Source organism: Delphinapterus leucas, chromosome 15, assembly GCF_059928025.1.
Source record: "Delphinapterus leucas isolate spDelLeu-1000000601 "Yukka" chromosome 15, BTC_Dleu_Yukka2, whole genome shotgun sequence".
NCBI lineage: Eukaryota > Metazoa > Chordata > Mammalia > Artiodactyla > Monodontidae > Delphinapterus > Delphinapterus leucas.
In genome coordinates, this window is record NC_143143.1 from 14,256,001 (window position 1) to 14,281,297 (window position 25,297).

Here is a 25,297-nt window from a genome sequence, read left to right on the forward strand (position 1 = left end):
GTGTGTGTGTGTGTGTGTGTGTGTTTCTTCCTTTGTGTTTTGTGTTCCTTGCCCCAATTCTTTTGGATGAGTTGAACAAGAGCCTGGAGTTTTGATAAGCTTTTCCGGTTATCAGTAGGAAGGGCTCTCAATAAATGGCCAGGTATTCCTTCTCTGATCATGTGTCCCCCCAGCACCGTGTGCAGGCTGGGGGCTAAGGAGAGCACAGCCCCCAGAGGAACGCCGCCGGGTTCCATCTGCCACGCCAAACACTCCAACCCCAAAGATACAGCACACGCTTGCCAGGAACCTGCTCCCGTGGCCTCAGAGCTGCACCTTCCCCACCTGCGCTGCCCAGCAGACTCATGAGGGCTTGCTCTTCAGACCTGAATCCCAGTTCCCAGCCCCACACTGGGGCTCAGACTGTGGCACAAAGGAAGTGCTGACTTCTGGTCTCCTGGGAAGGGGCCGGGTCAGAGACTAGTTAGAGGAGCCCAAGGTCCTGGCAAGAAATGTGCCAGGTGCCTTAAAGCCTTGCCCACAGGGATCCCTATTCTGTGCGCGGCAGGTAAGTGGCAAGAGTTCCAAGGCCACCCCGCACCCTTCAGACACCACAACCTGACCTCAGGGCTCCCCCGCTCAAGCCAGATGTGCCGAACACCCCCAGTGCAGTGCTTGGGTGAGCTGAACCCTGCTGGCATGATCTCATGAAGCCCTTCTGCCCCGCTGCTCCAGCGTGATGCTCCTGAGCCCTCCTCTCTGTGGCCTCACTTCCCCCTTCTCTGGGGGCAGATGGGGGGTGTGAACACGGTGAGACTGGCATTTCCTAATCCCTCCGTGAGCCGGGGTCCCACATCGGGGGACATCCCAGGCCCTCTTCCTGCCTGAGTGGGGGGCAGATCAGGAAACTGCAGCTCCTCCTGGCAGGAACGGGGAGGGGAGGGACCAGTTGCTGAAAAAAAAAAGTTCCATTTTTCAACAGTCCAAGTGATTTTTTTCCCACTTCTCCTTAGCCAGCAATCAGAGTACAAATCTAGTAGTCCTCAATGAGAGCCAGTTAATAGCTGCACAATTAATTCACTTCCTCAATGAGAGAAAAGTGAAAGCATTAGCTGGAGCTTCACAGGGTCTTGATGAGAATTCTCAGAAACTAGAGAAGGAATCACAAGATGTTTGCCTGCTCCGATTTTGCACAAATACATGCTCCTGTCTCACCCAGAAGTTGATAGCTTCCCTCACTGCCCGTTGCAAACACACCTGCCTTAGACTGAGGTCTGCGGCCACTATAAGTCCTCTTTCTCTAACATCTAAGCTGGAATTCTTGGAATCGGTGAGGAGAAATCTAAACACGCTAGGGTTCCTTCCAAACAAGAGGGTCTTTTTCTCCAGAAAAGGCAGTGAAATTTACAACACGGTACCAAACAGCTTCAAAACCTAGTCATGAGAGTAGCTAGCGTACTTTATTCATAATGAATGAAAGGAAATCAGTAAAGGACAAAAACACCAAGCAGGCTAAGAGCCAACAAGATTAGTCACTGCCGACTTAGATTAAATCAACGGTGCCCGGGGAGGGGTTCATCAATTTGTATTTAAATAAAAAGTGAGAAAAGCAACCCAGCACACAAAGAAAAACAAAAAGAGACGAATCTTTCAGCTGACAAAATATGCAGTTTTGAATATCTTTAACTCCAACTATAGGCTGAATTCCAACTTCAGGATCTTATTTAAGGAAAAAGCTTAGAGTCTGACTCTACAAGGTAGAAAACACATTCCCTCATACCTTTTACTGTGCTAATTAAGATAATACATATCCATTTATATGTTGCTTCATACATAGGATTTTTATATAATTAAGGTGATAACTACGATTTTGTATTCTGTATTTTAAACTTAGCGTTATATCATAAACATCTTCTGTCATTAAAAACTTTCACTGGTGCGAGCACTGCACTACAAGTATTGATGTGGACCCCTATGCAAGGGATGTTTTGCTGTCATCCTCTTTGGCTCACTTCTCACTGGCCTCTGGAACTGTTCTCCAGTCTTTCCTTGATCTGTCCCCGCCCCCCAACTCCCCCAGGTTTCTGTGACTCCACAGGCCTAGTTACTCTAATGTCTCCCCTGTTGAAGATGTCAGGGGACTTCTTTCCCTGTCCCACCCCTACCTGCTAGAGTTCCTGGAGACATGGCCCCTCCTCCTCATTTTATACTCTCTCCGAAGATGACCTCCACCCTCCTTAAGGCTCCAAGTATAACCTACACCATGATGATTCACACATTTCTTCCACCCCAGACCTGTATGCCTGACCGCTGGCTTGACCTTCCCCTTGGAAATTTTGGGCAGTTCCAAGCCTACCTGTCCACAAATGAACTCAGGATCTCCCGCAGGCCTGGCCCTCTTCCAGTCTCAGCCTACAGAGCACCACCATCCTCTCTCCTGTTCTCAAGCCAGAAACCCAGGAGTCATCCTTGACAACTCATCCCTCCTGCCTGCCCACACTCCACACTCCCCCACCCCCATCTAGCCAAATTGTGGCCGGATCCACCAGTGTTTCCTCCTAAGGTCTCTTTCAAATCTACCCACTGCCCTCCATTCCAACCACCAGGGTCAGCATGCAGGGGCGTGCATTGCACAAATGCTACCACCTGGGCCATCACTTCTGGCCTGTTCTACAAGAACACCTACCAACTCATCCCCTTCCCTTTTGGTCTTTCCAGGCCATTATCTAACCCAAAGCTACAGTGATCTTCTTAAGATGCACATCTAATCATGCTGTTCCTTTGCATAATCGCTCTTAGGGCTTAGACTGGCCTGCATCTCCCTGAGTCATCACTGTTATGTTCTCCTGGTTCCCCTGTGTGGCCTGGTCTTCTCCTACATCTTCTGCAGCATTCTCCAGCCACTGAGGCCTTCCTACAGCTACTCAAATGTGCCACAACCCTTCCCCACGTGGGCCTTTGAGCATGCTCAGTCCTCCACCTGCAGTGTTCTTCTTCCCCTGTCCTTAGATCTCTTACATTGTTTTTATATCTACAAGGGATTCTGAAAGTGTGGTCTCTTAGCAGCATTTGCATAACCCAGAAACCTGTTAGAAAAGCAAATTCTTCTGCATTGCACACCTACTATATCAGAAACTCTGGAGTGGGGTCCACAAATATGTTTTAACAAGCCCTCCGAGTGACTCTGATGCATGAGTAAGTTGGAAAGCCATTGGTCCAGAAAGGCCTTCGTCACCCAAGGTTTCTTCTGAGCTTTTTGTTTCATTTGACTCTTCTTGGTATTTAGTATAAAGACCAAAACTACATAATTTTTCTCCCAAATCTCCATTGATTTATCCTATATTCCTTATCTTATATCCTATACTGCTTTTCATAAACATTAAGGTTTGCCTCTGTGCTTTTTTAAAAAAAGCTTTATTGAGATATATTCCATATACCTTAAAATCCACTCATTTAAAGTGTATAGTTTTTAGTATATTCAGAAAGTTGTGCATTCATAGCTGATTTTAGCTATTTGCATCTTCCTGTTTTCTTGGTGAGTCTAGCTAAAGGTCTGCCAATTTTGTTGATTTTTTTAAAGAACCAACTTCCGGTTTCACTAATTTTTTTCTTTTGCTTTTCTTTCCTTTCTTTTATTTATTTCTGCCCCTAGTGTTTTATTTTTTTCCTTTAGCTCACTTTGAGTTTAGTTGTTCTTTTTCTAGTTCCTTAAGATGGAAGGTTATTAATTTGAGATGTATCTTCTTTTTAATGTAGGCATTTACAGTTATAAATTCCCTCTAAGCAGGGCTTCCCTGGTGGCGCAGTGGTTGAGAGTCCGCCTGCCGATGCAGGGGACACGGGTTCATGTCCCGGTCTGGGAAGATCCCAAATGCCGCGGAGCGGCTGGGCCCGTGAGCCATGGCCGCTGAGCCTGCGCGTCCAGAGCCTGTGCTCCGCAACGGGAGAGGCCACAACAGTGAGAGGCCCACGTACCAAAGGAAAAAAAAAAAAAATTCCCTCTAAGCACTATATTAGCAGCATCCCATAAGTTTTGGTATGTTGTGTTTTCATTTTCATTCATCTCAAAAGTCTTTCCTAATTTCCCTGTGATTCCCTCTTTGACCCATTGTTTGTTTAGGACGTTGGTTAATTGCTACATATTTATGAATTTCCAAAATTTTCTTCTGCTGTTGATTTCTAATGATCTCTAATTTCATTCCATTGGTCAGAGACTGTACTTTGCATAATTTCAATCTTTTTAAACTTACTGAGACTTGTTTTATGATCTTATATATGGTCTATACTGGAGAATGTTCCATGGCACTCGAGAATAATGTGTTGTTGGTGGAGCGTCCTATGGAGGCCTTCAGGTGTACTTGGTTTATAGTGTTGCTCAAATCTCTTATTTCCTTTTTGGGCTTTGGCCTAGTTGCTCTATCCATTATTGTAAGTGGGTTATGTAAGTCTCCAATTACTACTGAATCATCTCCCTTCAACTCTGTCAGGTTTCACTTCACATATTTTGGGGCTCTATTGTTAGTTAGGTCCACGCATATTTAAAATCATTACATCTTTCTAGCAAGGTGTAATTATAAATAATTAAAATAATTACAATTTATCATTATAAAATGTCCCTTTTGTCCCCACTAACAATTTTTTTTTTTTGTCTTAAAGTCTATTTTTTTGATATTAGTACAACCACTCTAGCTCTCTTTTGGTAACTGCTTCTATGGTATACCTTTCTCGATCCTTTTAGTCTTTAAATGTAAAGTGTGTCTATTGCGAACAGCATATAATTGGATTTAAAAGAAAAATACATTCTGCCTCTTTTGACTGGGGTATTTAATCTGCTTACATAATATACTAACCCAATAAGGCAAGATTTGTGCCTGACATTTTTGCTATTTGTTTTTTGAATGTCTTAGATCTTTGTTGTTTTGTTACTGTTACTGTCTTCTAAATAGATATTTTCTAGTGTACCTTTTAAATTTTCATTTCTTTGTGATATTGTGATTTATAATAAGAAATATACATTATTTAAATAAAAATATTAAATTATTAAATATACTTATTCTCTCCCAGTGCCTGGCACAGAGTTCCTAAAACCCTTGGAATTTCCTAAGCGATGACAACAATGACAACAATAACAACAACAACAAAAACAACAACAACAACAACAACAACGTGTGTCTTTTGTTATGTTAATGAGGCGACTTTTGGAAATCCCTTAGGTAACCTAAGGAAGGGGACTCGTTGCCAGGGCCACCAACCAAGTGATTAGAGGGTTGGGAACTTTCAGAACCACCCCTGGACCTCTGGAGAGGGGAGAGGGGCTGGAGATTAAGGTCAATCACCAATGGCCAATGATTTAATCAATCGTGCCTATGTAATGAAGTCTCTATAAAAACCCAAAAGAGAGCAGAAACTGACACACCAATGTAAAGCAATTATACTCCAATAAAGATGTAAAAAACAAAAAAAACCAAAAGGATTGGGTTTGGAGAGCTTCCAGATTGGTGAACACATGATCTGGGAGAGTGGCGTGCTTGCAAAAGGCATGGAAGCCCTATCTTCCTTCCCACGTACGTTGCCCTGTGTATCTCTTCCATCTGGCTGTTCCTGAGTTATATATACCCTTCTATAATAAACCAATAATCTAGTAAGTAAAATGTTTCTCTGAGTTGTGAGCCGCTCTAGCACATTTATCAAACCCACGGGAACCTCCAATCTATAGCTGGTTGGTCAGAAGCACAGGTGACAACCTGGACTTGTGACTGGCATCTGAAGTTGGGGGGGCAGAGCACTTAACCTGTGGGATCTGATGCTATCTCCAGGTAGACAGTGTCAGAATTAAGCTAAACTGCAGGACACCCAGCTGGTGTTGGAGAAATGTTTGGTGGGGGGGTGGAAAATCCACACATTGAAACTGTGAGCAGAATCGTATTTTTTCTTACTATAACTTTCAAAATTTATTCTTAGTGGCTGCTCTTGGGATTACAATTAGCATCTTAAAAAAATCTGCTTTGGAAACATACCCACTTAATTTCAACAGTGGGTAGTCAAGACTTGCTCCAATATACCTCTGTTCCCCTCACACTTCTTTCATGTTATTACTGTCATACAAATTACATCTTTATACATTCTAAGTCCATCAATACAGTTTTATAAATATTGCTTTACGCAGCTATCTTATAAAACAGATAGGAAAGTTACAAACAAAAGTACATTTATATTGTCTTCTATAAAACTTACATAGTTACTTCCACCAGTGCTGTTTATTTCTTCACGTGGTTTCAAGCCTAACGTACTTTCATTAAGCCCTGAGGACTCCTCCTCGTAGGCAGGTCTGCTGGTGATGAATTCTTTACTTCTTGCTTATCTGAAAATGTCTTAATTTCTTCTTTAATTTTGAAGGAAGATTAAGCTAGGCATAGAACTTTTGGTTGAAAGTCTCTTCTTCCAGCTCTTTTAAGATACCATTCCACTGTCTTTTGGCCTCCATGCTTTCTGATGAGAAGTAAACTGCTAATTTTATTAAGGTTCAGTAGTTTCTCTTAACAGATGATTTTCAGCTCACGGCAAAGCTTTGGTTAAACTGTCGGAGTTCTAAAATTCTTAGATTTTAGTTGTTTTGCCCATATTTTCACTGTTTTAGAGGGAGAGTGAGTTCACTGAGGTTCCGTCATTTTGGAAGCTGATCTCTTGTTTCATGTTGTTTGAATTATTTTAGACAACATTCTTTAATATCTTGTAAAGCAATTTTCCTTGAATAATTATTTTTCTAGAATCTTGTAACTATTCTTACCTGGCTAGTTTTTCGGCAGAATTTTAGAATCGCTTGCTCAAACTCCAACAATAACTTCCACTGGACATCTAGAATGCTACTTTTCAAATAGCTCACCTTCTAAGAATATTCAAGCTTCCCCATCTCTTCTACTTTAATACTGCTCAGCAAACATTTAGTTTTTTTCATCCAGATTCCACTGTATTTTTTTCCCCTAGGCATTTAAAATTTTCTGCTGTGACTGTGAACTGGGATTAATATACCATGTTATTTTTTTTTAAATATAAAGCAAACACTTCCTGGGTGGCAGAGGGAGGAAAAACTGCTCATTTATGTGCCTAAAGTTAATGGAGTCAGGAGGGCTCATTCTGGTGGTGAGAGGCTTGCTTTTGTTTTCTTTTCTTTGAAGCAACAGAATATCTTTGTTCAAATTAAGTCTTGAGCAGAACCTCAATGCATAAAAAATAAAGGCAGCGTTGCCCAGTTGAAAAAGAGGTTGAGGGACGGTCCAAAGCCCAGCATGCACTGCCGCCTGCCCTGCTCCTTACGGCAGCCCCAGAGGGGTCTTCCTACAGCTGTGTGCCCAGTTAGCTGTCACAAACAGGAGCCCATCTGTGCGCTCCTTAGCATGAGCTCTTGCTTTTTAATACTCTGCTCTAATTTAAGGTTTGAATAGAGATTTTCCATCTCTACTCAACGACCATTAACACATCTGAGCTTCAGTGAGCTCCTGCCTCACTGGCCTGGACCACTCCCATCTCTTGTCTGTCTCAGGGGTCAACAGGAGACTGAACGCATGCTTGAAGATGTGGTGACTTCAAGAACATCTGATTTCATCCTATGGCACAGAGAGACTCTATTACTTAGAAATAAATACAGTGCCCAGTTTTCAACTAAATGAGTAAGTAGATTATATTATTATGAACTTTACTTCAGCAGAGAATAGAGGAGGAATATAAGGAGGAGATGGGTCTGACAGGGCTTAGAACCACGGGACTAGAAGCATCTTTAAAAAAAGCGCTCAAAAGAAAATGTGTGGTCCAAGTCTTCACAAAAGATATTTTACTAAAATTTTAGGATAAAGGAATTTTTTAAATAACTATAATACTTCTTAAAAGCTACTGAGTATTTAGTGATGTTTTCAACTAAGAAAAAACTTGAAACTTAAAGAACAGGTTGCAGAAAGTAGCTAGGGCTACAAGAGTGAAAGAAGATGGAAACCTGCTATATGTGTAGTGATGAGAGGCTTAAACACTTACTTTTCACACCAAAAACAAATTGTACTCATTGTTTCACTAATTTGTGAGACTAATTTGTGAGACTAATTACTCAGTGACATCATATGACAATTACTCTTACAGAAGAAGAGAGATTTTACTCTAATCCAGCTCACATACTACTTTCTATGGCAATCTGTATGGGAATGGAATGAGATCTAGTACAGTTTTAGATCCAAATCAGTTTCTAAAGAGTTGGTACTAAATGAATATTTAAAGAAATCTATGTAGTATTTAAAATAATTGAGAAAAAATAAAAAATAAAATAATTGAGAATTATGACAAATTACTTTCAGGAAGTGTTATCTTAAGATGTAAGAAAGGGATGAAGATCTTAGAGGAAGCAGATACACTGACCTCAGGGTAGTACAAATGACAAAGGCCAACAGCCCACAACAGGGAAAAGGAACAGAAATTCACTCTGCATGACACTCCCATGGTTGGCATTCTAGGCAGTCTTCCTAATTATAATTCAAAACTAATAAAGGTTGTGTACTTCCCCCTCAAAATGATTTTCTTTCAGAAGTAAACTCAGAAAAGGGACTGAGTTCTGGAAAGAGACAGTGAGGCTGAGTCCCAGGCACTCAAAGCGTGGCTGCTGTCTCCTGAGCCTAAGGATGTGACTTGCGTCCCCTTACACCCTTCTCTATGTGAAATATAATTTGTGTAATTTGTCCTTGGAAAAATCACAGTGGAGTCTGAGAACCTTCTGGGGTAATCAGTTTGCGTCCTTCAGTATCCTAAATTCAGATAATCTCAACATCCAGATATATCCTTTGATTTGTTCTTTCTCTGATATCTTGTGTCCTTGGGATCAAAGCCTCTTTCGCTGGCACCAAATAACGCCCAGTGAGGAGTTTTGGCCATGTAATCCTTGGCACTGAAAGTTTTGGATCCACCACTGTCTTCATATTCCTGGATGAGCTCCTGGAAGCGGCTGTAATCAATCCACGTCCACCATTCTCTGCCAATCTTAAACTGGCAAGAAAAAAAGTAGTTAGGTCAGAACTCAAAACACCCATAAAAAAATGTCAAGTAAGCATCAAAAAATCAAAAATGAGCCTGATACTTTTTCCCTACCATGTTAAAGAAAATTCTTTTGCGCTCCAGACATGGTTCCGTATCAAAGCAGAATGTTCTATACACAGTCAAAGGAGAGTTTCTTTTCCCTTAGGACCACTTCCGTGCTGGACCTGGAAGACCCAGTCGCTGAATAAAGAATACATCCTAGAACTGAAAGTCAAGGATGTGTTTATCTTGAGCAGTATCACTGGAAGGAGATTAATGAAGTTTTCGGCATTATCATGTGTCAAGCTAATTCAGATTCCTCTTGTTGCCAGTTTTCCCTGGTATGAATTTTCATGCTTGTGTTAGCAGCACCTAGTGGAATCCCTTTATTACTAAATTTTGCTTGAGTTATTAGTGAAGCTTTAATTGATAACTTTCTAATTCTGAAACGCTAACTTAATGACTCAAACTAGCCCTTTTAGCCTAACATGAATACAATATCTCATTAACGGAAAGCCCTGTTAAGAATTTCAATTCAATAAAGGGGAATAATCCAACTTGTACTCTTTTAAGAAAATTGCTTCTCAAAAGTCACTGTAGAATAATGTTCACGAATGAAGAAAAGACAATGTAAGTTGAGGAGGCTCTGAAGGAACTACAAATTGAACTGTGAAGGCTTTTAATTCAAAGCAACCACTTGGCATTCAATCGTGTAAATGTATAATACGTTGATATTTGATTTATAAATGGACAAATCTTTGTTATGCCACCGTTTTTTAAAAAAACCTGATTATGAACCAAGGTAAGTAACAATTTCATGTCCTAGCTGAGAAAAATATTGAAAATATTTAGGTTCCTGGATTTAGAATATTAAAATATGCTGTATTTAAATAACATCTAATTTTTTACCCAACAGCTAGGAGCTTTCTAAGGGAAAAGATGCCACATAAATGGGAAAGTTTAGTCTACCTATGAATCATGAAAAATTTTCTTCTAATAAGACCATTCCTTGAAAAGTTGCCCTAAGAGCTCTATGAATTCTACAACTCAACATGTAAAATCCACATTCCCCACCATTTTCCCTCTCAAGGCTGACTGCTCTCAAATGTTCTCTACCACTAGGAAAGTAATCACTGTCATCCCCGGGTGCTGAACCTCAAAACTAGAGTCAAAGGTGCCCCTCCTTTCCCTGGCTGCTTACACCCCAAACATGGTCAGGCCTTATCAATTCTTCCTTAGCTGTACTTCCATGGCCACATCCTGCCACTGCCCTGAGGCAGGGCCTCACTTCTAGAAGTCGGCAACAGTCTGCCGGCTGACTGTCTGATTCCAGTTTGGGCTGCTTCCAGCTTCTGCAGGCTGCAGTAGATGGCTATGCCTACAGCAGAATAGAGCGCCACCACCTAGGACATGCCGTCTAAACGTCACGTCTCCAACTGGAGGCTGCTCATGAGCTACCCGCCCCCTCTGGTGACTCCTATGTTGTTACCTCTGTCTGATTAACACCTACTACTTAAGCCTCAAATCTCTTCATAAATGTCCTTTGCTCTGGGAAGTCCTCCTGAATCCCTTTAGACAACCGTGACAGTCCCCTGCCACAGGTCTTCACTGCACCCTGAACTCGCCCAACAAGAGCACATTATACTTGCTTCCGTAGCCACTTCCCCCGTTCCCCCTGCATCCTGCCAAGACTGCTGGTTTCATGACTATTCCTGACGTATTATAACCTCTTCCTCCTTACCTCTCTTAATAAAGCTAGAAGTCCATACAATGAAAACATTTCCACCTGTTCTCCTGACATCTTGAGAGACAGGATGGAATTTTGTTGCTCTTGGCTCCATAGAATAGTGTGGACTCTGTTCACAGTGCACTCACGATAGAGGGCACAACGTTCACACGTGACTGGAAGTGGGCTTACTTCCCAACCAGTGCAGGATTAAACATGTCATTAACTCGGATGACAGTAAAACAAGGCTGATAACAATGCCTACCTTTTATTCCTCCCTCCTACTAACGTTTATGGAGTGCCAACTATGGACTTGGCCCAGTCACAGACAATTAAAAACTAGTTATAATATAACATGGTGTGTGCAGTGAGTGCGCTCTGGGAATGCAGAGAAGGGTGATAAACCACAGCCAGCCCCCAGGAGTTTGGCCCCGCTAAGAAGAGTCCTCCTGGGGGTTCCCTGCTTCGCTTGCCGAGTTAAACAGATACCGTGTTCTCCTCTTCCCTGTGTCTTTCCATTTTTGGGTTCAGAGCTCTAGGTCTGAACTCTGAACCCCCAGTGTCCACAATTCTGGTCTTCCTTTTCCCTCAAACTCTGACGAGAATCACTTGTCATGGATAGTCCAAGAGGAACTAAAAGATTAGCTTGGACTACAGCAATAGAGTTAAAATCTTTTTTCTTTGCCACAACCTACAGTAAGAAACATATTTTACATCTTGATCTAGTATACACATTCACATACACATACTCTGGAAACACAACTTTCGCAAAACTACAGGCAACGTATTTCATTAAAAACTGCCAGCTGCAACCCACTGCACTGATTTCCTAACTCCTGACGCAGCCTGAAGATCTGGGCTCCTAACTACAGAGCTCTACCCTGGCTTAAACCTAATGCAGCCTGAAGATCTGGGCTCCTAACTACAGAGCTCTACCCTGGCTTAAAACAGAAGAAATTAGTTGCATGGATATGACAACTATAAGCTAATATCTGTCAACTGACAACTCGGACTGCCAATGTCTAAAATAACAAACTAGAAGACCAAGTAAATGTGACAGAAGGCTGGTGTATCAGTTTGCCTGGCTGCATAACAAAATACCATACACTGGGTGTCTTAAACCACAAAAGTTAATTTTTTCACAGTTCTCGATGCTAGAAGCCTAAGGTGAAGGTTCCAGCAGACAGCCCCCTTCTCACTTTGGCTTCGCGTGGCATCTTCTCAGTATGTGCACAAGCAGAGGATGCCGGTGGGGGCGCTCTGGTGTCTACTTATAAGGGCACCAACCCCATCAGATCAGGGCCTCACCTTATGACCTCATTTAACCTTCACTGCTGCCTTAGAGACCCCATCCCAAATATGGCCATACTGGTTGGGGGGGTGGGGTGGGGTGGTTAAGACTTCAACATAGGAATTTTGAAGGGACATAAACCTTCAGTCTATAACTGTAGGTTACTCTCAAATTAACGCTGAGCTATAAAACCCCTAAGACAAAACTGCATCCACACATACCCCCCTCTCAAGACAATGTGAGAATAATCGCGTTGAATAAAAGCTCAGAAAAAATCAAAATATTCCACGCAAAAGGCAGAAGCTAAAAGGGCAAACTAGTATGATTGGCACAAAAATAAAGCTGAAAGTTGGAGCTGCATAAACAGAGGAATGAAACCCCAAATCACAAAATTTGAGGTTAAGTATGCTGAGACATGAGGTCACCCTGCTTCAAGAATTCCTCAAATCCAACAGTAAGGGAAGAGGAAATCTATGCAGAATTACAAATAAACTCAAAAGGTCACAGATGATCTCAAAAATACACCACAAGCGCAATATGGTCTGGCCTGACTAGACGATGCCAGGCTGCTGAGAATGTGTGTGTGGTCTTGCTGGCCAGAACGGCCAGTTCTACAGGCTCCCACCACCTAGAACAATCAAACTGTGGTACAAAGGGCCCTGTTCTCATTACTTCCATATCTTTCACACTTGGAAAATTTCATTAAACAGAATGATGACAAATAGGTCCTTTATTATTTTAAATGTTTAATAAGGTTCTATTAAAGATGTCAGATTAAACACAGGCATTTGCTTCATTTCTTCTTAAAATCTCACTAAAATTACTGTAAAGGTATTTCTAAAAGATATGTAACTTATAAAAACAAAGAGGTCAGGAGAGGAGAAAACAGTATCAAACTTTTAGAAGCTTAAAAGATGACAGATAAGCAATAACTGGCTTAGCAGACCCAAGAGAGCTGAATCCTAAACCAGCAAACAGAAAAATCCAAGATTCAACCCAATTTATGCTTCAGAATTCCCCAAAGGCCCCAAACTGGTAGCGCCAGTCACCCCTGGAAGTGGGGCAGAAGAGGCCCCAACTCCCCGCCCCCCCCACCAAAAAAAGAGCCCAAAGATTGGTTTACATTCTGACTAAGAAACTGTTAGAATCTCAACTTTCTGACCCCCTGGACATACACTCAGCTGAGCACCTACCCAACCCACCCCCCCCACCCCCCAACAGAAGACAAGAGGTTTATTCTAGGAAGACAATAAAACAGAAAATCTATGGACTATGGGACAGCAGGTACAGCGGAGAACAGGGCTGTCACACTGAAAATGAGAGATCAGAACAGCCCTACTCCCTGCTTCCTGACCCTTGGTGGCCATGAAGACTTCTTGGGTTCCCTCAGGAAATGGCCCAGGTAGATTTCTCTAAGATAAAGTCAAGCCCAGTCTACACACTTAGGATTCTCAGTACTCTTTTTAGTCTCACACTTAAATATGAGCAGACAACTGACGATCATCTGAGGAAAACTTCTAACATGGAAGAGAGATAAAATAAACAAAAAGAAAAGAGTAACAGAGTAAACAGAGCCTAGGGTAGGGAGGAAATGACAAAACAAAATAAAAATCCAAACAACTAAACTAAAACAATTATCCTCAGAGAAATGAGAGATTACTGTATTCATTTAAAAAAGTTACACTATAAAAAGAAACACTCAAAGAACGAAAAAGACTTTAGATTTTAAAATTATAGAAATGGAAATGAAAGATTCTTGAGAAAGTTAAGAAGTAAAATTTTAAACATTTCCTAGAATGTAGAGTAAAAAAGAAAGATAGAAAATAGGAGAGAAATATAAAAGAAAATTTAAGGACTGGCCCAAGAGACCCAATTTTTAAATAATAGGAGTTCCTAAAAGAAAGGAAAAGAAACAGGATAGAGGTACCTCAATGAAATAATTCTGGAAAAAATTTGAGAAGTGAAGGCCACGAGCTTCCAGACTGAAGGGGTCCATAATGGATGAAAATAGACATACTGTCTGAGGCCCATCTCAGTGAAATTTCACGGAGGGAAAACAATGGAGACAAAGGGAAATCTAACAAGGAAAAATGGTCCTGTACAAAGGATCAAGAATCAGAAGGCCTTCAGACTTCTCAACAGCTACACTGAAAACTTAAAGACAGGGCTCCAATTGCACAGGGAAAATAATTTCCAATCCAGAATTCTATATCCAGCAAAACTATCAATCACATGTGTAGGGAGAATAAAAATATTTTTAGAAATTCAAAGTCTCAATAAATTGCACCTCCCACATACCCTTTCTCAGGAATCTTCTGGAGGGTGCTCCACCTGAATGAGGGAGTAAATTAAAAAGAGACCTGAAAAAACAGGAACAAGATACCCCACACAGGAGAAAGCTAAAAGAAACCCCAGTAGGACAGCTGTGTGTCCAATGTAGGTGGGTCAGAAAGTGCCCCTGGAGAGACTCCTTTAAAAAGATGAACCTGATAGAAAATTCAACACATCTGAAAGGAGAAACAGATGATGGCAGAGAGTTCAAGAGTTGATTTAGCTCAAGAACATAGAACAGACAAAAAAAAAAAAAGACAAATATTAACTCCAGGAAAACCAAAAAGTTGTGCCAGAAACAAATGGCAATCATAAAAGATTGCACTGCTCAACAGTGAATACTATTCATATGGTCATAATAATGCATAAAATTATGGCATATGTATGCTGGGAAGGTGGGAGAATAGGAAGTGTGTGATGAGAAAAGGTAGAAGAAAATTTAACCCTCATCTTCCATAATACAAAGTAAAGACATAATGAGCAAACAGAGAAAAACAAGCAAAAAATCATCACTGTAGGTATTCTGTACAAATATTCTTCCACATGATACTGTAGTATTCTTTACTAAAAAATCAAATGATCAGCACCTTTAGGGAAGATCCTTTATTATATGTTTTATATATATATATAATCCTATAATATAATCCTATATTATATGAAGATGCTTTATATATGTCACTTTATTTAGCTACCACAGTAACGTTGTAAACAGAGTTACCCCTATTTTGCAGATAAGAAAAATGAAAAACAGTGAGGCTGGGATCTAAAAACAGATATACCAGTACAAAGCTCAGGAGTTTCCCCAAGACCACTCCCACTTCTGCCACCAATTGCAAATTTAGGGGTTCCCAAGCTCACCTTCACGTTTGACAATTCACTACAAGGACCCACAGAATTCATCAAAAGCTGTTATACTCATAGTATGGCTTATTACAGCATAAGGATAGGGATTAAAATCAGCCATGGGAAGAGGCACATGCGCAGAGCCTAGAAGAGTTCCAAGCAAGGAGCTTCCCGACGTTCCCCCCAGTAGAGTCCTGGAACATGCTACCTTCACCCAGAACAATGTCTGACAACAGGCGTGGAGTACCACCAACCTGGGGAGCTCACCTGAGCCTTGGTGTCCAGAGATTTTAATGGGGTTTGTGCACCTAGACTTAGCTGCTTGCTGAGTGGCTGACCTTAGTTTCCAGCCTCTCTGGAGGTCGAGCAGGTCCTGTGGAGACCAAAGCCCCCACCCCAAACCACATTCTCAGCATAGACGATCTAGTGTGACCCAATGTGCCTCCAGATGAGCAAAGACACTCTTGTCAGGCAGGACATTCCAAGAGCTTAGAAATCACCTCCCGGAAGCTGAGGACAAATGTCAGCCCTTTCTTTGGGTAAAATTAATCCTTTATTGGATAACCAGACCTCAAAGTCCACATATAGAGAACAAAGTAGAATAATACAAAAATAAGAATCATACATACCATTTTCGTTTTCATACTCTTAAGAAGAATTTATGTGATCTTAGTATCAATTATTTAGTAGTTGGCTCCTCCAAACATACAGTAATACTTAGGAACCACACAACTAGAAAAGCACTGGTTAAAGGATGGAACAGGAGCGCTGCCAGACCTTCTCAGAACTCAGAAGTACATGTTAACTGGGAAGGAGTAGAGGGAGTCCTAAGGTAGTTACAGGGAGAGTGACTTTGGAATACAAAAAAAAGAGTGCTACAGTGAATTTCCAAGGTTTATGAATTTTGTTCTCACCTGTTGTAGCTACAACTGCATTGTTTGTTCTTTGGGTAAGAGGAGGCAAAGATCCCAAAGACAGACTTCAAAGTGCACCTGACTGCCTGTGACAGTGAGATGTTGAGAAGAGTTGCCCCCTTTTTCTGAGTTTACTGGTGATAAGTAGCATTCCCATGGCACAGCTGCCTGGGGAACCATTTTGAGAGGCAAAACTACAACAATGCAATTGAATTCTAGATATATCCAAGTGCAATTAAAAATTTTTTATCTGGAAACTCAGTTTCTGGAGTTTCAATCTTAATCCCCCATCCTGTTGGAGTAGAGCTAAGTCCTCTCAGTAGTGTCACCAAATTGCCAACTTTCTCTGACATTTATCTGAAAGTAATTACTGGGAACAATCAGGTCTCCGATAAGAATGAGTTCCACATGTAACACAGAGGGGAAAATATTCAGTTAGTAGAGTTTGTTAGGAAAACACTGCATGAAACCCTAATGGAGACATACAGTTCCCTTCTTATTCCAACAGGGGAAGGTGTGGGAGGTGACATCTCTTCACTCCCTCCCTTTACAGATTATGAGTTTATATATCCAAGAGGGAGGCCTCTGTGATCAGTGCTTAATTACCTACAGGGCCTCAGATTTGGCAAAAACTTTCTCAGTGTTGATGATCGTGGTGAAGATTAAGGAGATGCTGCTTGGTGAACATGGGATGGGAAACTGCACCTTGTTTTCAAGGGACATTTCCCTTTCCCCACCGTGCCTGACTGCTCTGTAGCATTTGAGAGATGGTATAATGTAGTGATCCAAAGTAGTCTTTGAATTTTGAAAGATATGGAATTGAATTCTAACTATGCCCTATTTGTCCCTGGAGAAGATCTGTACTCTCTGGGCCTGAGATTCTTCCTTTGGAACATGAGGAAAAATAATATTTATGACTCATAAGATTTTTTTAAGGATTAAATGAATTAATGCATGCATAGTGTTATCAAAGTGACCTTAATAAATGTTACTGGTTGTTGAGTTTAACAGCAGACACTAAAACTAAGGAATAACACCAGACATCTCACTGATGATGAAAGATACTAGAAGATAATGAAAAGATTATGCTGGAAAACAACAAAATGATACCTTCAAAGTGCTGGAAGGAAATACCTCAGCTTAGAGTTTCCTACTCTGATAATTTATCATTCAAGAGCAAAAGTGAAATAAAGATGTTTCAGAGGAAAAAAAGACTAAGTTTACCACTTACGTCATCAAGAAGGAAACGGAACCCAGCAGGAACAACTGGGATGCAAGTGAGATTTACATGGATCCATCAAAACATGCATTAATTGCAGGAAAGAGTACTGGAAAGTCCCTGTAATTGTGCTGAAGGAGGACAGCAATGTCAATTAACTTCAGAATTAAACTAAGTAAAAACTTTTTTTTTTTTTTTTGCGGTACGAGGGCCTCTCACTGTTGTGGCCTCTCCCGTTGCGGAGCACAGGCTCCGGACGCACAGGCTCAGCGGCCATGGCTCACGGGCCCAGCCACTCCGTGGCATGTGGGATCCTCCTGGACCGGGGCACGAACCCGTGTCCCCTGCATCGGCAGGCGGACTCTCAACCACTGCACCACCAGGGAAGCCCTAAGTAAAAACTTTTAAAATATAAGCGTACAGGATTCTGGGAAGGTGGTGCAGTAGGAAGCATTAGGAAGACTTCTCTCAACCCAGACAAAAATTATACTGGCAGAATCTTGCCTGACATAAATATTTTGGAACTCTGAAGTCTACTGAAGGTTTGCAACTTTGAGGGGAAGGTTTGAACTGTAAATTGTAGTTAATTTCAGTTTAGACAGGCAGTAGCTACCCACCCCTCACTCCCCATGCCCACAGCAGGCGGCTGTAAACATGTTCCTGGAGCAGCCTGCATGCAGCCTGTGGGAGACAGGGTGGGCACTGAGGACCCTGTCCTCCAAACACTGGGGATCTGTCTTCTGACCATCAACTGCTGCTTCTGATCTCAGAGGTGTAAATAGATTAAATTCTGCAATCAAAAAACAGAGATTGGAAAAACGGATTAAAAAACCCATAATCCAGGGCTTCCCTGGTGGCGCAGTGGTTGAGAGTCCGCCTGCCGATGCATGGAACGCAGGATCGTGCCCCGGTCCAGGAAGATCCCACATGCCGCAGAGTGGCTGGGCCCGTGAGCCATGGCCGCTGAGCCTGTGCGTCCGGAGCCTGTGTTCCGCAACGGGAGAGGCCACAACAGTGAGAGGCCCGCGTACCGCAAAAAACAAACAAAAAAACCCATAATCCAACTATATGCTGTTTACAAGTGCTGTACTTTATGTCCAATGACAAAATAGGTTGAAAGTGAAAGGATGAAAAAAGATATTTCAGGCAAATAGTAACCAAAAGGAGAAGTGGCTATACTAATATCACACAAAATAGACGTCAAATCAAAAAGGTTACAAGAGACAAAGAAGGACATTATATATCAGTAAAAGGTTCAGTACAGCAAGACAATACAACAATTATAAACCTTTATGTACCTGATCACAGATCATCAAAATACATGAAGCAGATATTGACAGAATTGAAGGGAGGAATAGACAGTTCTATAACAACAGTTGGAGACTTAAAGATCTCATACTCAATAATGGATAGAACAACCAAACAGAAGATAACTACAGAAACAAAGGACTTGAACAACACAATAAATCAACTAGATCAACAGACATACATATATAAAAGTCCTAGCCAGAGCAATTAGACAAGAAAAAGGAAAAAAAGCATCCAAATAAGAAATGAAGAAGTAAAATTATCTCTGTTCAAAGACAATATGGTTTTATACATAGGCAAGTCTTCTCTTGAGAATTTGGCACTTGAGGCTGAACCAAGTGGTGGTGGATGCTTGAGCTAAATTGGGGCTACAGCAGCCATAACAAGTGGTTTGAAAATGAAGAAGCAAAAGAAGCCATGAGAGGGGAAGGGAGGAAGGGAATAATGTCCTTTGTTATCTTCTAGAAATTTTATAGAGTTATAGTTTATGTTTAAGTCTAAGGTACACTTTGAAAGTTGTAAGATCATCTCAAAAGACACAGAAAAAGCATTTGATAAAATTCAACATCCGTTCATGACAGAAACTCTTAATAAATTAGGCAGGGAAGAAACATATCTCAACATAATAAAGGCTGTGTAAGACAAGCCCATACTCAATGGTAAAAGGCAGACAGCTTTTCCTCTAAGATCAGGAACAAAACAAGGATGCTCATTCTCACCACTCCTACTCAGCACAGTACCAGAAGTCTTAGGTAGAGCAATCACGCAAGAAAAAAATAATATTAAAGGTATCAGAATTGGAAAGGAAGATGTAAAATTGCCTCTATTTGCTGATGACATGAACCATGAAAGAAAAATTGATAACTTTATTAAAATGAGAAACATTTGCTCTGAGAAAGGCACAGGTAAGAGAATGAAGAATCGAGTCACGTAGACTGGGAGAAAATATTTGCAACACATATCTGATAAATGACTTGTATTCAAAATATCTTTTAAAAACTCTTACAACTCAACAATAACAAAACAACCAATCCAATTAAATAAATGGGCAAAAGATGTGACCTCCTTACCAAAGATGTACAGATGGCAAACAAGCATAAGAAAAATATGTTCATTCATGTTTCCATGCCATTATACGCTTTTCAAAACCTACAGAACTTTATAACACAAATACTGAACCTTAAAGTATGCAAGTTTAAAAAGTCATTTAGGAGGTCAGGGGAACCCAGGAAGAGGAGCAGACTGTGACAAGAGAGTCTACTAAATTACAAATGTGTGAAATAACTTCAGTGAAGGGGAGGGGGTGGAAAGGGCACTGACCTAAGTAATTTTAAAAGTAAGTGGAGCCTGTAAGACTAAAGGCAAAAGAAACTAAGCATAAACACTGTATTCTAGGGTTAAAAATTCTGATACTGCTATATATTTTATGTATACTGGAATTGAACAATTAAGTAAACAGATGACTGGTAATAGGAGCTAGGATTAGAGTCTCACTGTTGGAGTGTGAATTTATAAATAAGCAAGGAGAGGAGACTAGGATGAGTCATGTGGTAACAGATTAGAGTCTGAGACATCAGTATGTTTAGCTTAATATAGATACAAATGGTACATATAGAAATATTTACCTACACGTGTATATACGAAGGTTAGTATTGATATATACACATATATTTCTTTGCTCTGTCATCTAAGAGGGCCTAAAACAAACAACACCCTAGTAGCAACGAGCACACCTTCACCCAGATCTTGGTTTCTAACACCATTCTCCAATAAAAGAAACGACAGATCCTGAGAGAAATGGCTGATTCTAGGACTGGGGCAGGAAATATACAAGATAAGCCTGGAGCTTCTTGTGGTGCGAGAAAGGAAAGAGCTCAAAATGAACAAACCCCACCCTCCCCAAATACACACATTGATGGGGGTATGTAAAAGAAACACAGGAGCCAACTAAAAGAGCTCTTAATGGACAAAGCTAGCATAGTTTGGGCAAAAGTAATAAAGATGAATTGGATTATAACCCAAAGTTATAAAATAAATATCCATGAGCCTATACTGATATAAAAATGATTGAATAAATTAATAAATCGGAAGAAGAGACAAACCTGTGCAGAAGAATTCCAAATAATTTATGCAGATATTCCACCCTCAAGGATGTGGAGTATAACTCTCACTCCTTAGATATGTGCTGAATATACACTTCTTCTGAAGCAGAGGGGAAGGAAGAATTTTCCTACAGAAAGGGAGAGGGGAAAACAAACACTGACAAACACTACCACAGCTTGCTGATCAAGGTCAAAATCAAGGGAGCTTGATATGATGTGATGAAAATGGCACTCTACCTCTGTGATCTTCCTCCTAAAAACCCATAACACAAGTCTTATGAGAAAAACATTGGACAAATCCCAGTAGTGGTGCATCCTACAAAATACCTCCTGACTACTCCTCAAAGTTATGGGATCCTAGAACAGAAAAAGGCCATTAAGTGAAACCTAAATTATGGACTTCAGTGAATAATAATGTATCAATATTAGTTTATTGATTGTTAACACATGTGCTATATACCAATGTAAGATGTTAATAATAGGCCAATCCAGGGCATAGAGTAACCCTCTGTACTATCTTCTCAATTTTTCTGTAAATCTCAAACTGTACTAAAACATAAAGTTTATTTTAAAATAATAAGGAATTAAGTTTAAAAACAATGCTATGTGGATTCTGCAAGCCATGCATATAACCTACCACTTGGTTTCCACAGACAGTGAACCACTATAATTGGACATTACCAATATGTAGAAAGGACTTCACATTTCTGAACTAAAATGATCAAAGTATATCAGATTCATCATGGTCTTACTAGTTTGCGGACTGACAGGACCACAGTTACATTTAAGCTGCTAGGCTGGAAGCCCAGAAGCAGAGGGCTGACTGTACCTCCTTCTCCCAGCCAGCCCCTCCAAATCACACAGACAGACCGGCCCCCCACTCACCAACTATCTGTAGTCGTCTCTCTGTCCCTCTAGCTCAACCCTGGAACTGGAATATGCTGACTTATTTATCTCAATGTGAGTCTTTTCTATATTTCCTTTGTTCAAAGTCAGAGATGCTCACTGAACTTTCTACTCCCATCTACTCTTCCACCCACTTAAAAAACCTACTTCTTATCAACAGCAGAAACTCTGTTATGTTTCTGTTTAGTCTGAACATCACTTCTAAATAACAAAACTGTTCTACACAGATATTAAAAAGTAATCATCCATTAAAAAAATATTCCACTATTAGAATTCAGAAATGCTTTGCCTGTGGTGTAGCATATGGCAATGAAAAGATCACACTGCACTGCAAATGACCACAGAGTATTCTGGGAATGGATAGAGTAATACAAATTATAATAAACTCTCCAGAGGCTAATTCATGTTGTGAAAACCTTGCAAATTTAATGCAGGATCTTTAAAGGTCAACTAAATATAGTCAATCCATGCTTGGGGTCTCTCTAGAATTTATTTATTTATTTATTCATTCATTCATTCATTTACAATTCACCTTACATTTTGAGCTATCCTGGTTCAGAGAGAATTTCAAATTTTTGAAAGGCCACAGTTTGGGGATTTTAAATGCTGCACTTTCTGGCAATGTTCTTATTTTTACTAGCCAACTTTACTAGAATCAAAAAAGTACAGTACAGTAGGCAGGAGAGACTTTCAAAAGCATGAATGGGCATCAGTTTCCTGCTGCAGAAAAAATAGAGGAATGGTGAATGAGAAAACAACTGGATTTGACAACTAGCAGGTTACTGATGACCTATAAAATAGCAAACTCAACAGTAAATATTCATTGAATAAATGAATGAGTAAATAAATAAGGAAGAAGGTAAATAGTTACCAAAATTAGCAAGGAAGATGGAACAATGTCTCTGATTTCAGAAGGCAAGACAATGAATAAGGAAAGAAAACGAAGGTGAAGAGCTTGTTAATTCACTAAACAAACACTGAGAATCTAATATGTACCAGGTACTCTAGGAGGTGCTGGGAATGACAGCCCTTGTGTTCCAGGAACCCTAACTTCTTAGCGAAAACAGCCTTACAGATGTGCATATAGCTCTGAAAGAAGCGGTCCCCAAGGAGGTTTGTTTTACAGTTTTAAAAAGCAGAAATTCACCAGATGAAGTGGGGTAAGGAGGGCAGGTCTAGCAGAAGAGATACCTTCGGCAAATACACAGAGGAAAGAAACAACATGGCAATGCCTAGTAGAGGCCCGGGGAGTGGGCGTGAAATGAAACTGAAAGGACTTGATTGTGAAGGCCATTAAAACCAAATAAAATGTTTAAGTTTTTCTCTTGCATTCTCTGTAAGATGGCATGTGTTTCAAAAATACAGCAGAGAAACAATAAACTTGGAATTGGCAACAAAAACAATGAGGATGTTGAATAGTCAATGCCCACTCTCAATTATTTGTAGACTAAATGATCTGTTTTGTGGATTCTGTTTTTGTCTTTTTCCTTTGGTTATAACTCTGCTTTTACTACCCTTAAAAAGGCATTCATCTGCAAACTGCCAGCCTAATTATTAAATGGGGTTTGATGGGGTCTGATTAGGGTTAGGAAAAGATCTTTTCATATAAGTTCCTGAAAAACCTTTCCAGTAAGACTACAGAGGTAGCCATGCAACCATACTGGGTGACACTTTTAACATAAGCAAGCAAAATGAGTTTACGTGCAAATAATCTAATAATAACAAACCGTGCCAAGTGGACTGGTTATTACTGTTCACTGGGGAGATAGTAAACAAAAAACAATAAGTGTCAAAACTGTCTAGTCATAAGTCTTCTGTTCTGGACAAATATATTTCTACAGCTAAAACCCCTAGATATTATATATAAAACAAACGTAAGAAGGCTCTGAAAGGTGGAGATAAGAAGGCAGGTTGGCTAGGGACTGCAGGACCTAAGGAACGTAGTGATACGTTCCCTGGGTTTTAATTTTGGCTCATATATCCTGGACTGGGCGCGAGAATTCAGAAGCCTGGTTAAAGCCCACAATCTAGAAACACCAATGAGCACTCACAATTAAAAAAACAAAAAAAATTAAGCCTCAGGTAAGCCTCAGATTAAGCCTCCCTAGCCAAAGGACTAGAAAAAGGGCAGCCAAGCAAGACAGAAAATTTTTACATAATAACCATCCTAGGCCAAGAGAAAAACTGGTCAGCAAACACCTAGTGGGGATCCTAGACTTCCACATTCGCCCAGCTGTACTGAGCTGTACCCTCTCCCTCCCACTGCTGGGGAGGTGTCAGAGAAGGTGCAGTGGGGAATCCTGTCATCCCAACCCCCCTCTATTGTTTCAGTGGAGACCCTGTAGAGATTGGAAGGGTACATTAAAAAAGCACCAGCCAACTGTATATTGTCTCTAAGAGACTCACTTCAAATATATGATATAGGTAGATTGAAATTTAAAAGATAGAAAAGATATACAATGTAAACATCAATCAAAAGAAAGCAGAAGTGGCTATATTACTGTCAGATATTGTACACTCCAAGGCAAAGAAAATTTATAGGAACAAAGAGGGACATTACATAAATGAAAAATAGGTCAAATCCACCAAGACGATACAGAAATCCTAAATGAGTATGCACCAAACAACACAGTTGCCAAATATATAAAGCGAAAACTGACAGAACTGAAAAGACATAGAAAAACCCACACTTACAGTTGAAGACCTCAACACTTCTCACTCAATAACTGATAGAACTATATAGATAATCAGCAAAGATACAGAAGAACTCAACACCAACAACAACCAACAGGATGAAATAGACATTTACAGAACACTCACCCAACAACAACAAAATGTATATTCTTGGCAAGCGCACACAAAATGTTTACCAAGATAGACAACATCCTAGTCCACAAAACAAACCTCAACAAATTTAAAAGAACCAAGATCATAGAGAGTATGTTCTCTGATTATAAGAGAATCAAACTTGAAATCAATAACAGAAACACAACAGGAAAAAAAAAAACCCAAACACTAGGAAACTAAACCACAAACTGCTAAGTAATCCATGGGCCAACGAAGAACATTTAGAGCATTAAATGTTTACATTAAAAAAGAGGAAAAGTCAATAATCGAAGCCCTTATCTTAAGAAACAAGAAGCAAAGAAACCCAAAGTAAACAAAAAGAAGGACATAATAAAGAGAAGCGCAGAAATAGATGAAATTGAAATCTGAAAAATAGAGAAAAACCTATGAAACAAAAAGACAGTTTTTTGTTTTAAAAGATTTTTCTTTTTTGATGTGGACCATTTTTAAAGTCTTTATTGAACTTGTTACAATATCGCTTCTGTTTTATGTTTTGGTTTTTTGGCCACGAGGCATGGGGGATCTTAGCTCCCCAACCAGGGATTGAACCTGCACCCCTTGCAATGGAAGGTGAAGTCTTAAGCACTGGACAGCCAGGGAAGTCCCCAAAACATGGTTCTTTGAAAAGACCAACAAAATCAACAAACTGAATAAACCAACAGAAACAAAACAGAGAAGACACAAATCAACCAAATCAGAAATGAAACAAGATGTTGTACGGACATTGAAAGGAAAATAAAGTAATACTATGAACAATTTATTCACATAAACTTGACAACT

General features: G+C 40.3%; 1 protein-coding gene across 5 annotated transcripts in view; it reads right to left on the reverse strand.

The window, feature by feature from the left end:
* The window catches only part of LOC111182070 (S-adenosyl-L-methionine-dependent tRNA 4-demethylwyosine synthase TYW1), a 276,237-nt gene that overhangs the window by 51,716 nt on the left and 199,224 nt on the right, over positions 1 to 25,297 (reverse strand). For 3 of the 5 annotated variants that reach the window (XM_089895820.1, XM_022588136.2, XM_022588134.2), the window contains one exon: positions 5,903 to 9,000. The exons of 1 other annotated variant lie outside the window; for it this stretch is intronic. In XM_089895820.1, the coding sequence (XP_089751946.1) occupies positions 8,779 to 9,000 (222 nt within the window). In that variant the 3' untranslated portion in view covers positions 5,903 to 8,778. Of the gene's footprint in view, positions 1 to 5,902; positions 9,001 to 9,102; positions 9,256 to 25,297 lie in introns of those variants that run through there. One more of the 5 variants, XR_016387776.1, reaches the window with a different exon arrangement.